Source organism: Apteryx mantelli, chromosome 33 (genome assembly GCF_036417845.1).
Source record: "Apteryx mantelli isolate bAptMan1 chromosome 33, bAptMan1.hap1, whole genome shotgun sequence".
NCBI lineage: Eukaryota > Metazoa > Chordata > Aves > Apterygiformes > Apterygidae > Apteryx > Apteryx mantelli.
In genome coordinates, this window is record NC_090010.1 from 1,697,950 (window position 1) to 1,711,361 (window position 13,412).

The 13,412-nt window shown below is 67.3% G+C and overlaps 1 protein-coding gene across 1 annotated transcript; it reads left to right on the top strand.

Moving 5' to 3' along the window:
- Positions 1-2,172: 2,172 nt before the first annotated feature.
- MAP3K12 (mitogen-activated protein kinase kinase kinase 12) lies at positions 2,173-12,609 on the top strand. The gene is made up of 13 exons (XM_067313934.1): positions 2,173-2,530; positions 3,638-3,821; positions 4,300-4,491; positions 5,129-5,287; positions 5,901-6,059; positions 6,840-6,948; positions 8,004-8,113; positions 8,378-8,494; positions 9,362-9,499; positions 10,015-10,480; positions 10,927-10,997; positions 11,585-11,849; positions 12,517-12,609. Exons 1-13 carry the CDS (start codon positions 2,173-2,175, stop codon positions 12,607-12,609), a joined length of 2,421 nt encoding a protein of 806 aa, XP_067170035.1.
- The last annotated feature ends 803 nt before the right edge of the window (positions 12,610-13,412 follow it).

A 13,412-nucleotide genomic window follows, 5' to 3' on the forward strand; every position in this document is an offset into this window, starting at 1 on the left:
CGGGACCCGCTGCGGGACCCGCTGCTCCCCCGCCTCCGTTTCCCCCCCCCGTGCGGAGCGGCCGCGGGCCCAGGCGTCCGGGGGACCCAGGCGTCCGGGAAGGAGGGGGGGGGGGCGCCATCCGCTCCCGCTACCGGGATGACGTCACCGCGTGACGTGCTGGCCCGCGGGGGGGGGGGGGGACACGCACACGCTCTACCTGGGAAGGGGCGGGGCGTCCCCCCCCCCCCCACCTGCCCGGCGGCCGCCCGGACGCCTGGGTCCCTCGGGGTGAGGCTAAGCCCCGCCCACCATCCCCCCCCCCCGGTGACTCACCCCCCTACTAATTTTAGTGATGACCTCATCCTCCGGCTCGCTGTTGCCATGGCAACACACACCCCCGGGCCCCCCCCCCCAATTTTCGGGGGGGCTGGATTGAGCCTGACCCCCCCCCCTCCCCCAGCCCCGGACGCCTGGGTCCCCTCCCCGGCCGTGCCTCAGTTTCCCCAATTCCCCGTGCACCTGGGGGGGGTTTCTGCTGGGGGGGGGAGGGGGGCTGCAGACGTGTGCACACGCGTGTGCCCGGGCTTGCACACCTGCGCCGGGCCTTGCACGCTCGTGCGCACCCCTTGCAGGGACCCCATTCCCCCCCCCGCCCCATAGGAGTGCACACGCATGTGCAAAGGGGCTGCGCAGGCATGCGGGGAGGGGGGCGCACGCTCGGTACGGGGTGCGGGCACGTGCGCACATGTGTGCAGGGGTGCACACGCGCGTGCGAGGGGCTGCGCGTGCAAGCGAGGGTGGGCGCACGCGTGTCGGGGTGCACACACAGGGGGTGCACGCATCTGTGCGCATGCATGCTGCGGGGGGGGCGTGTGTGGGGGGGGGTGCACACACAAGTGCAAGAGGGGGCACACGTGCGTAGGGGAGCGCACGTGTGCAAGAGGCTGCGCATGCACACAAGTGGGGGGCAAATGTATGTAGGGGTGCACGCACAGGTGCAAGGGGGTGCACACGCAGGCAAGGGGTGCACACGCATGCACGGGGCTGCACACACGTGTAGAGGTGCCTGCACAGGCACAGGGGCTGCACATGCGTGCAAGGGGCTGCACACGCATGCACAAGGGGATGCACACATATAGCGATGCACACGCATGCACAAGGGGATGCGCACGCACGCACAAGGGGATGCACACACATGCAAGGCGATGCACACATGTAGCGATGCACATGCATGCATAAGGGGATGCACACACATAGTGTTGCACATGCATGCACAAGGGGATGTGCACGCATGCACGGGGGATGCACACACATAGTGATGCACACTGGCACAAGGGGCTGCACACGCATGCACAGGGGTTGGACACACGTAATGATGCACACGCATGCACAAGGAGCTGCACACGCATGCACACACATGCAAGGTGATGCACACATGTAGCGATGCACATGCATGCATAAGGGGATGCACACACATAGCGATGCACACGCACGCACAAGGGGCTGCACACATGCACAAGGTGATGCGCACACATAGTGATGCACACCGGCACAAGGGGCTGCACACGCATGCACAGGGGTTGGACACACGTAACGATGCACACGCATGCACAAGGGGGTGCACACACCCAGCAATGCACACGCACGCACAGGGGGCTGCACATGCATGCACAAGGGGATGCACACATGTAGCGATGCACACTGGCACAAGGGGCTGCACACACATGCACAAAGGGATGCACACATGTAGTGATGCACATGCATGCACAGGGAGCTGCACACACATGCACAAGGGGATGCACACAAGTAACGATGCACACACATGCACAAGGGGATGCACACACGTAGCGATGCACATGCACGCACAAGGGGCTGCACACATGCACAAGGTGATGCACACACACAACGATGCACACTGGCACAAGGGGCTGCACACGCATGCACAAGGGGATGCACACACATGCTCAAGGGGCTGCACGCACGTGGTGATGCACACGCATGCGCAAGGAGCTGCACATGCATGCACAAGGGGACACACACGTAGCGATGCACACCGGCACAAGGTGCTGCACGCGCACGGACAGGGGTGGGGGGGGGGGGGACCGCGCGCCCCAGCACACGCCGCCGACCCCGCTGTCCCCGCAGGCGCGCGGCGGGGGGCCGGCGGCGCCGGGGAGGGGGGGCCCCGCCATGGCCTGCCTGCACGAGACGCGGACGCCGTCGCCCTCGCTGGCGCTGGCGTCGGACGGCACGCCGGAGCAGGAGCTGACGCCCACGCAGTGCGTGCTGCGCGACGTGCTGCCCGCCGCCCCCGGCGCCCCCGCCGCCGCCGCCGAGGCCTGGCCCCGCCGCGGAGCCCCGCGACACCCCGACGGCGCCGAGGCGGCACCGGGCGAGCTGCGCCGCGCCGGGGCCCTGGCGCCCGAGGCCGGACACCTGCGGTGCCAAGCGGGCGGCGGGTTCCTCGAGGGGCTCTTCGGCTGCCTCAAGCCCGTCTGGACCATGATCGGCAAAGCCTACGCCGCCGAGCACAAGCACCCGCAGGAGGGTGAGGGTGCGGGGGGGGGGGACAGGGTGGGGGCAACAGGGCGAGCAGGGTGCAATGGGCCAGGGAGGGTGCAATGGGGCAAGCAGGGTGCAAATAAGGGTGCAGTGGGGCGAGGAGGGTGCAGTGGGGAAAGGAGGGTGCAATGGGACAAGCAGGGTGCAGTGGGCCAGGGAGGGTGCAATGGGGCAAGGAGGGTGCAATGGGGGCAAGGAGGGGGCAAATAAGGGTGCAATGGGGTGAGGAGGGTGCAGTGGGGAAAGGAGGGTGCAATGGGTCAGGGAGGGGGCAAATAAGGGTGCAATGGGACAAGCAGGGTGCAGTGGGCCAGGGAGGGTGCAAAGGGCAAGGAGGGGGCAAATAAGGGTGCAATGGGGTGAGGAGTATGTGATGGAGAAAGGAGGGTGCAATGGGGCAAGCAGGGTGCAAATAGGGGGCAGGGAGGGGGCAACAGGGAAAGGAGGGTGCAGTGGGGCAAAGAAAGCTGCAATGGGGCAGGGAAGGGGCAAATAAGGGTGCGGTGGGGCAAAGAAAGGTGCAGTGGGACAGGGAGGGGGCAAAGAAGGGTGCAATGGGGAAAGGAGGGTGCAATGGGGCAAAGAGAAGGGTGCAATGGTGCAAGGAGGGTGCAATGGGGCAGGAAGGGGGTAAATAAGGATGCAATGGGGCAAGGAGGGTGCAATGGGGCAAGGAAAGGTGCAGTGGGGCAGGGAGGGTGCAAATGGGGGCAGGGAGGGGGCAAATGGGGGCAGGGAGGGGGCAACAGGGAAAGGAGGGTGCAGTGGGGCAAAGAAAGGTGCAATGGGGCAGGGAGGGTGCAATGGGGCAGGGAAGGGGCAAATAAGGGTGCAACGGGGCAAAGAAAGGTGCAATGGGGAGGGGGCAAAGAAGGATGCGATGGGGTAAGGAGGGTGCAATGGGGCAGCGGAGTGGGTGCGGTGGGAGCAACGGGGCAGAGAGGGGGGCAAAGAGCGGTGCAATGGGGCAAGACGAGTGCAACAGGGAAAGGAGGGTGCAATGGGGCAGGAAGGGGGGGGCAACAGGGTGCAGAGGGATGTGGGGCACCCCGGGGCGCTGGCGAGCGGGTGCCACGTGCGCGGCTGCCCGCAGACCCCTGGGAGGTGCCCTTCGAGGAGATCCTGGACCTGCAGTGGGTGGGCAGCGGGGCGCAGGGCGCCGTCTTCCTGGGCCGCTTCCACGGCGAGGAGGTGGCCGTGAAGAAGGTGCGGGACCTCAAGGAGACCGACATCAAGCACCTGCGCAAGCTCAAGCACCCCAACATCATCACCTTCAAGTGAGCGGGGACACGGGGACATGGACACGGGCATCTCCCGGGCTTGGGGACATGGAGATGCCACACACGCACGGGGACATGGGTGCAGAGTGGGGGAGAGGGGGCACAGACGTGCTCGGGATGGGGGGACGGGGGTGCGGATGGGTGCTCCAGCGCTGATGGTGCCTGGTTGCAGCTGGATGCCCCAAAGTTGATGGGTGCCGTTGGGTCCTCCAGAGCTGTTGGGTGCCAGGTTGCATCTGGATGCCCCAAAGTTGATGGGTGCTGCTGGGTGCTCCAGAGCTGTTGGGTGCCAGGTTGCAGCTGGATGCCCCAAAGTTGATGGGTGCCTGGGTGCTCCAGAGCTGTTGGGTGCCAGGTTGCAGCTGGATGCCCCAATGTTGATGGCTGCCTGGGCACAGGTGGGTGCCCGTGGCGCAGCACGGTCCCCCTGGGCTGCCGGGTGCCCCTGCGCTGATGGGTGCCGCTGTGCCCGCAGAGGCGTGTGCACCCAGGCCCCCTGCTACTGCATCATCATGGAGTTCTGCGCCCAGGGCCAGCTCTACGAGGTGCTGCGCGCCGGGCGCAAGGTCACCCCCTCGCTCCTCGTCGACTGGTCCATGGGCATCGCCGGCGGCATGAACTACCTGCACCTCCACAAGATCATCCACCGCGACCTCAAGTCGCCCAAGTGAGCGGGGATGGGGGCTTGGGGCACCCGTGGGTGCGCCTGGGGTGAGGGTAGGGCCTGATACGGCTCCTTCCCTGGAGCTCTGGGCTGTGGTGGTGTCCAGTATGGTGACCGTGGTGGTGGCATGCCCATGATGGTGCCATGGTGGCATCAGGCCTGTGGTGGTGGCATGACTGTGGTGGTGCCATGGTGGTGCCATGCCATGCTGATGACAAGCTGTGCCCATGGCAGTGACATGGTAGCGGCATGCCCATGGTGGTGGCATGCCCAAGACGATGCCTTGCCTATGACGGTGTCATGCCCATGGTGGTTGTGTGCTCATGTGTGGTGCCATGCCCATGGTGGTGCCATGCCCATGATGGCATGATGATGGTACCATGCCCATGGTAGTGCCATGCCTGTGGTGGTGGCATGCCCGTGGCAGTGCCATGCCCATGGTGGTGTGGTGCCCACTGTGGTTGCATCCCCATGGTGGTGCCATGCCCGTGGCGGTGCTGTGCCCGTCATGGTTGCATGCCCATGGCAGTGCCATACCCATGGTGGTGATGCCATATCTATGGCAGTGCCATGTCCATGGTGGTGGCATGCCCATGGCAGTGCCGCGTCATTGGCGTGGCACTGAGCGGGTGCCCCCCAGCATGCTCATCACCTACGATGACGTGGTGAAGATCTCGGACTTCGGCACCTCCAAGGAGCTCATCGACAAGAGCACCAAGATGTCCTTCGCGGGCACCGTGGCCTGGATGGCACCCGAGGTCATCCGCAACGAGCCCGTCTCCGAGAAGGTCGACATCTGGTGAGGGCTCAGGGATGCCATGGACCTCAGGGACCTTGGGGACACGGGGGACATAGGGGACATGAGGGTCTTTGATGACACCAGAGACCTGGGGGAAAAGGTGCAATGGAGAGACACCAGGGACATTGGGGATGAGGGGTGTTGGGGGGGACACCAGAGACACCAGGGGATATGGGGACATTGGGGGACACTGGGAACCTTTTGGGGACAGGGGCAATGGGGACACCAGAGATGGTGGGAGGGAACAGGGATGGGGGCATCAGGGACACTGGGAGGGGGACGGGGGCATTGCAGAGATGGGGGGCATGAGGGGACATCGGGGCCCCCTGTGGGGAGAGGGGACATTGCGGACACCAGCATGGGCAGAGCCAGGAGACATTGGGGGCTCCAGGGCAGGACAAGGGTGAATGGGGGACACTGGGATGACCAAGGCGGTAAAGGGGGGATGGAGGGACCCTGGAGGGACCAGGGGGCACTGGTGGGACCAAGGGGACACTGGGAGGACCACGGGACATGGGGTTATCTGGGGACACGGGTGCCTGGGGTGGCTGGGGGGGGGTTGGTGGGCAGTTGGTGCCCAGGTGCCGGGGCCCATGGGTGCCGGTGCGCCCAGGTCCTTCGGGGTGGTGCTGTGGGAGCTGCTCACGGGCGAGATCCCCTACAAGGACGTGGACTCGTCGGCCATCATCTGGGGGGTGGGCAGCAACAGCCTGCACCTGCCCGTGCCCTCCGGCTGCCCCGACGGCTTCAAGGTGCTGCTGCGCCAGTGCTGGTGAGTGGGCACCCGCTGGGGACACGCTTTGGGGGGGGGGTCACACCACGGGCACCCCACTCGGGGACACGCCACGGGCAGCCTGCGTGGGGACATGCCATGTGCGCCCTGCAAAGGGACGTGCCATGGGCACCCTGACATGAGGGACACACCGTGGGCACCCAACAAGGACACCCTGCTATGGGGGACCTTGCCATGGGGGGTCCTGACGTGGGGACTCCTGGCCCGTGGAGGACCCTCTGCCCATGGGGACATGCTGCCCTGGGAGATGTCCTCATGGGGACATCTTGCCCATGGGGGATCCCCTGCCCTGGGGGATCCCCTGCCCTGGAGGAAGTACCCATGGGGACCTCCTGCCCATGGGGACATCCTGCCCATGGAGGACTCCCTGCCCTGGGGGACTTCCTGCCCTGGGGGATGTCCTCATGGGGACATCTTGCCCATGGAGGATCTCCTGCCCATGGAGGACCCCTGCCAATGGGGACCCTCTGCCCTGGGGGTCCCCTCCCCATGGGGAACCTCCTGCCCATGGTGGACCCTTGCCCTGGGGGACATGCCCATGGGGACATCTTGCCCATGGAGGACCTCCTGCCCATGGAGGACCCCCCTGCCCTGGGGGACGTGCCCATGGGGACCCCATGCAAGGGTTGCTCACTGCACCCAGGGACCCCCAACACACACAGCCCGGCACCCCCCACCCTTGGGCACCCCACCGCGTCCCACGCACCCTTCCTTGCCCGCAGTCCCGAAACGCCCCAGCACCGTGCCCGTTCCCCGCAGGAACAGCAAGCCCCGGAACCGGCCCTCCTTCCGCCAGATCCTGCTGCACCTCGACATCGCCTCCGCCGACGTCCTCTCCACCCCGCAGGAGACCTACTTCAAATCCCAGGTACCCCCAGCACCCTGGGGCCCCCAGCACCCCGCAGGAGATGTATTTCAAACCCGGGCGACCCCGATGGCCAGTGCCGGGGCAGCCGGTGCCCACGATAGCTCCATGCCCGTGGGAGCCGGGGTGGCCGGTGCCCAGTATATCCCAGTGCCCGGGGTACTGGTGCCCAGGATAGCGGTGCATGGGGTAGCCGGTGCCCAGGATACTCAGTGCCCGGTGTAGCTGGTATCTGTGGTACTTGGTGCCATGGTAGCCAGTGCCGGGGTATCTGATGCCCAGGGTAGCTGATGCCTGTGGTAGCTGGTTCCTGCAGTAGCCAGTTCCCACGGCAGCCAGTTCCCGGTGTAGCCAGTTCCCATGGTAGCTGGTGCCTGGTATAGCTGGTTCCTGTGGTAGCTGGTGCCTGGCGGAGCCGGTTCCCACGGTAGCCGGTGCATGTGGTAGCCAGTGCCTGGTGTAGCTGGTTCCCACGGTAGCTGGTACCTGGTGTAGCCAGTGCCTGGTGTAGCTGGTTCCCACAGTAGCTGGTGCCTGGTGTAGCCAGCGCCTGGTGTAGCTGGTTCCCACAGTAGCTGGTGCCTGGTGTAGCCAGTGCCTGTGGGAGCCAGTGCCCATGGTAGCCAGTGCCCAGCGTAGCCAGTTCCCATGGTAGCCAGTTCCTGCGGTAGCTGGTTCCCGCGGTAGCCAGTGCCTGGTGTAGACGGTTCCCATGGTAGCCGGTGCCCGGTGTAGCCGGTGCCCATGGTAGCCAGTGCCCAGTGTAGCCAGTTCCCATGGTAGCCAGTTCCTGCGGTAGCTGGTTCCCATAGTAGCCGGTGCCTGGTGTAGCCAGTTCCCATGGTAGCCGGTGCCCGGTGTAGCCGGTGCCCATGGTAGCCGGTGCCCGGTGTAGCCGGTGCCCATGGTAGCCAGTTCCCACGGTAGCCGGTTCCCATGGTAGCTGGTGCCCAGTGTAGCCGGTGCCCGCGGCAGCCGGTTCCCACGGCAGCCAGTTCCCGTGGTAGCCGGTGCCCGGTGTAGCCGGTGCCCGCGGTAGCCGGTGCCGCCTGCCGCAGGCCGAGTGGCGGGAGGAGGTGAAGCTGCACTTCGAGAAGATCAAGTCGGAGGGGACGTGTCTGCACCGGCTCGAGGAGGAGCTCATCAACCGCCGGCGCGAGGAGCTCCGGTGGGGCCGGCCGCGGGGCACGGGGGACACGGGGGCACCGGGGGGTGGCGGCGACGCGGGGGGCACCGGGGAGACGGGGGCGTTGGGGCACCGGGGGTAGCTGCGCATGGGGAGGGCTTTGGGGTACCCCCCCTCCGGCCGTGTCCGTGCCCCGCATGCCGTGCCGTCCCCGCGCCGTGCCACCTCCGCGCCGTGCCCCCCCCCGTCCCCGAGCCGTGCCCGCGGGCGCGCCGTGCCGACGCCGTGGTGCCCGTGCGGTGCCAGGCACGCGCTGGACATCCGGGAGCACTACGAGCGCAAGCTGGAGCGGGCCAACAACCTCTACATGGAGCTCAGCGCCCTCATGCTGCAGCTGGAGCTCAAGGAGAAGGAGCTGCTCAGGTGAGCGAGCGCCCGCAGGCCACCCCCGGGCCACCCCGTGACCACCATAAACCCACCCCACGTCCAACCTGGGCCCTTGGGCACCCCATGGCCACCCCATGCCCATGCCAACCTGTGTGTCCACACCATGAGCACCCCATAACCAGCATGAACCCACCCTACGTCCAACCTGGGCCCTTGGGCACCACATGGCCACCCCATGCCCATGCCAACCCCATGCTCATGCCGTGAGCACCCCGTAACCACCTCGAGTCCACCCCACATCCAGCCTGGGCCCTTGGCCACCCCATGGCCACCCTGTGCCCATGCCAACCTGTGTGTCCACACCATGAGCACCCCATAACCAGCATGAACCCACCCTATGTCCAACTTGGGCCCTTGGGCACCACATGGCCACCTTGTGCCCGTGCCAACCCCGTGTCCATGCCGTGAGCACCCCGTAACCACCACAAACTCATCCCACATCCAACCTGGGCCCTTGGCCACCCCGTGCCCATGCCAACCTGTGTGTCCACACCATGAGCACCCCGTAACCACCATGAACCCACCCTATGTCCAACTTGGGCCCTTGGGCACCACATGACCACCTCGTGCCCATGCCAACCCTGTGTCCATGCCATCAGCACCCCGTAACCACCACAAACCCACCCCACGTCCAACCTGTGCCCGTGCCAAAGCCATGCCCAGGTCATGAACACCCTGTAACCACCAAGAACTTGCTCTATGCCAACCGCCAAACCCACCCCACACCCGGTCTGTGTCCATGCCCCCCCCCATACAAGCGCCCCCAACTACCACCAACCCACCCCATGTCCAACCTGGGCCCACGGCCACCCCACGGAGACCCCCCCCCCGTCCCCCCTGCAGGCGGGAGCAGGCGCTGGAGAAGCGCTACCCCGGGCTCTTCAAGCCGCGGGCGCCGCGGGGGCTCCTGCACGGCAACGCCGTCGAGACCCTCATCAAGAAGCGCAACGTGCCCCAGAAGCTCTCGCCCCACGGCAAGCGGTGCGCCCGGACGCCTGGGTCCCTCGCGGGGCTGGGTGGGGGGGCCCAAAGCCTTGCGTCCTTCGGGGTTGGGGGAGGTGGATGCTCGGACGCCTGGGTCCCTTTTGGAGGGGGCTGGGTGCCCTGGTCCTTTGGGGTGGGAGGTTGTGGGGACCTGAAGGCATGGGAACCTTTTGGGGAGGGGGAATGGGGGGGGGGGTCTCCCGGACGCCTGGGTCCTTCGGGGTGGTGGTGGGGTTGCTGGGGGTCCAGATGTTGGCATCCCCTTGGTGGGGGGGGGGTCTGGGAGCCCGGACGCCTGGGTCCCTTTGCATGGAGGTGGGATGGGGAGCCCGGGCATCCTGGTCTCCACGGGAGCATGGAGCGAGGTGGGGGGGGGGGGGCACTGGGAGCCCGGACGCCTGGGCCCTCAGGGCTGGCTGGTGGGGGGGGGGTGTTGCGGGGGCTCCCGGACGCCTGGGTCCCCCCGCCGCAGCCCTGCCCCCTGTTTCCTCCCCCCCCCACCCCAAACGCAGGCCCGACATCCTGAAGCCGGAGGTGCTGCTGCCCAAGCTGGACGCGGCCATGGCGCAGGTGACCCTGCCGGGATGTCCCAAGGGCCCCCCCTCGCCCGGGCGCAGCCGGAGGGCCAAGGGTCGCCACCGCAAAGCCGGGCCCAGGGGGGGCTGCGGCGAACCGGGTCCCGAGGCCGGACCCCCCCGGGGGCTGCCCGGACCCCCCCCGGCCACCATCACCGCCGCCGCCGCCGTCGGCCCCGACCTGCTGGGGGGCACCTTGGAGGTCGCCGGTGCCCCCCCGGCCGCAGCGCCCGGCGCGGGGGCCGGAGGCGAAGCGGGCACCCAAGGGTGCCCCCCGCCGCGGTCCCCGGCCCCCGGCGAGCCCGAGCGGGACGGCGGAGCCGCGCGGGGGGGCAAAGCCGGAGCCGGGCAGCACCTCACCCCCGCGGCGCTGCTCTACCGGGCGGCCGTGACGCGGGGCCAGGTGAGCGAGCCGGACGCCTGGGCCCCTCCTGGGGTGGGGGGGGGGGGGGGCTGGACCTCTTTTGGGGGAGGAGGTGGGTGCCAGATACATGGGTGCCTTTGGGATGGGGGGGGCCGGACGCCTGGGTCACTTTTGGGGGAGGAGGGGTGCAGCACCCTTGGGTGCCTCCTGCCTGCAAGGCGGAGGCCGGACGCCTGGGCCCCTTCTGGGGTGGGGGGGGGGGGGGCTGGACCTCTTTTGGGGGAGGAGGTGGGTGCCAGACTCATGGGTGCCTTTGGGATGGGGAGGGCCGGACGCCTGGGTCCCTTCTTGGGGGGGGGAGGGGGTGGACACCTGGGTCCATCCTGGCTTGGGTGGGGGGGGTGTTTGCCGGACACCCGGGTCCCTGTTGGGGCTGGGGGGGGTGGCGGCTGGGGGGGGGTCCCAACGCTGCCGTCTGCCCCCAGAAACGGGGGGTCTCGTCGGAGGAAGAGGAGGGCGAAGTGGACAGCGAGGTGGAGCTGCCCCTGCGGCAGAGGTGGGTGCCCCCCACCCCGTCCCGGACGCCTGGGCTCACTCCCAGGGTTGGGGGCGGGGGCGAGGGGGGGGAGATGCTTGGTTTCCATGCGGATGGAGCCAGGATGCCCTAGGGTCTGGCTGGGGGGGGTCACCAGGACACCTGGGGTCACTCCCGGGATGCAGACGGGTGCAAAGGTGGGGAGATGGGTGCCGGGACACCTGGGGTCACTCCTGGGATGCAGACGGGTGCAAAGGTGGGGAGATGGGTGCCGGGACACCTGGGATCACTCCTGGGATGCAGACGGGTGCAAAGGTGGGGAGATGGGTGCCGGGACACCTGGGGTCACTCCTGGGATGCAGACGGGTGCAAAGGTGGGGAGATGGGTGCCGGGACACCTGGGGTCACTCCCGGGATGCAGACGGGTGCAAAGGTGGGGAGATGGGTGCCGGGACACCTGGGATCACTCCTGGGATGCAGACGGGTGCAAAGGTGGGGAGATGGGTGCCGGGACACCTGGGATCACTCCCGGCATGCAGATGGGTGCAGGAGGTGCCCGGACACCTGGGTCCTCCGCATCCCACGCCCACCTCCACCTTCCACCCCAGGTGGCCCCCGGGCATGAGCAAGCGGCAGTCGCTGTCGACCTTCAGCTCGGAGAACTTCTCGGACGGGGACGGGGACGGCGACGGGGACGAGGGCCACACGAGCGAGCCGTCGCACAGCGCCACCCCGGACGTGGGCAGCACCAACACGGACGAGCGCCCCGACGACCGCTCCGAGGACCTGCTCTCGCAGGGCTCCGAAATCCCCCTGGACGCCGCCCCCCCCGAGGGCCCCGGCGGCCGCCGCCAGGGAGGCCACAGCCCCAAGGTGACGGATGGGTGACGGCGGGTTTTGGGGGGGGGGACACCCTGAGCATCCCGGGGTTGGGTGCCAGGGGGGGTCCCTGGGGGGGGGGGTGGGGGGGGGTCTCCCAGGTGCTTCCCCCCCCCCTCCTCCTCCTCCAGGACCCAGCACCATGGAAAAGGGGTTCCTCCCCCCAAAAGTGGGTGCGATGGGGAGGGGGCTCCCCGTCACCCCCAGGATGAGGTGGCCAGGGGAAAGGGGGGGTCCCCAGGGCCCCCCAGGACTGGGTGCCATGGGGAGGGGGGTCCCCAGAGCCCCCCAGAGATGGATAACCATGGGGAGGGAGGGGGGTCCAGGACCCCCCCCCCAGGGCCAAATACCATGCAGAGGGGGGTCACCGAACCCTCTGAAAATGGGGGTACCATGGGGAGGGGGGGCTCTCCCCAGACCAGGTACCGTAGGAAGGGGGTCCCTGAGCCCCCCCCCAGAACCGGAGACCATGGGGAGGGGGGACCCCCGAGCCCCCCAAGCTACAGTGCCATTGCTTTGGGATGGCTTCCACGGGGGGGGGTCCCAAAGGAGTCCCCACAGGAGGGGGGGGGTCCTCTGCCCCCCCCCCCCCCCAGGGCTGGCTGTGGGGCAGGGGGAGGCTCTGGGGGTGTTTAACCCCCCCCTGCTCCAACCTTCCCAGGTCTCCGAGGATTCGGACTGCGACAGCGCGGAGCTGGACCACTCGGGCAGCGGCGAGGGGCCGCCCCGGCCCGCGGCCCCCCCCGGCCTGTGACCTGCCCCCCCCCTTCCCCGCACCCCCCCCCCCACTTGTACAGCCCCAAATATTTATATAAATATCTATCGATCTCTACACTAAGCTCTGTGTCGCCTCTGCGCCCCGGGGCAGGAGGGCTTGGGGGGGGGGGGGGGCTGCTGGGTGCCATTTTGGGGAGTTACCAGGGGTTTTTTTTGGGGGGGGGGGTATAGGTGTCCCCGCGTGGTGTTTGTGTAGGTCCTACTTTAATATCCCCCCCCCCCCCCAGTTTCCCGAGGGGAGGGGAGAGGGCCTGGGGTTGTGCCCCTTCCCCATGGCAGCATCCCACATGGATACTGGTTCCCATTAAGGACCAGTCTGTGGGGGGGTTACTCAGAGGGGCAGCATCCCCCCCCCCCACCAAAACCACAGGGATTTGGGATGCAAACCAAGACCCGGCTTCCCCTTACAGACCAGCTTGGGGGGGGCTGGAGCCTCCCATTACACCCCCAAAGGGAACAACCCCAGGCAGGAGGGCTGCAAGCACTGGGCCCATACTGGGAGCACTGGGAGAGGAACAGCCCCCCCCCCCCCCCCAGCAAGGTGCTGGGGCCCAGGGAATCGAGGGGTTCAAATAAAGACGGAGACAGGCAGATCCATTAACCAAAATATCCTCCAGTTTCTATTCACAAGGAAAAGCTCCAGTCCATCTTTTTATTATTTTTTTTTGAAAAATCTCCTGACGTTACAGAACTAAACTGAAATGTTTCTCTTCCACTCTTACATTTCATGACAAACAGAAACTTCATGAGCCGAAAAAAGGGTTTTTTTTTTTGGGGGGG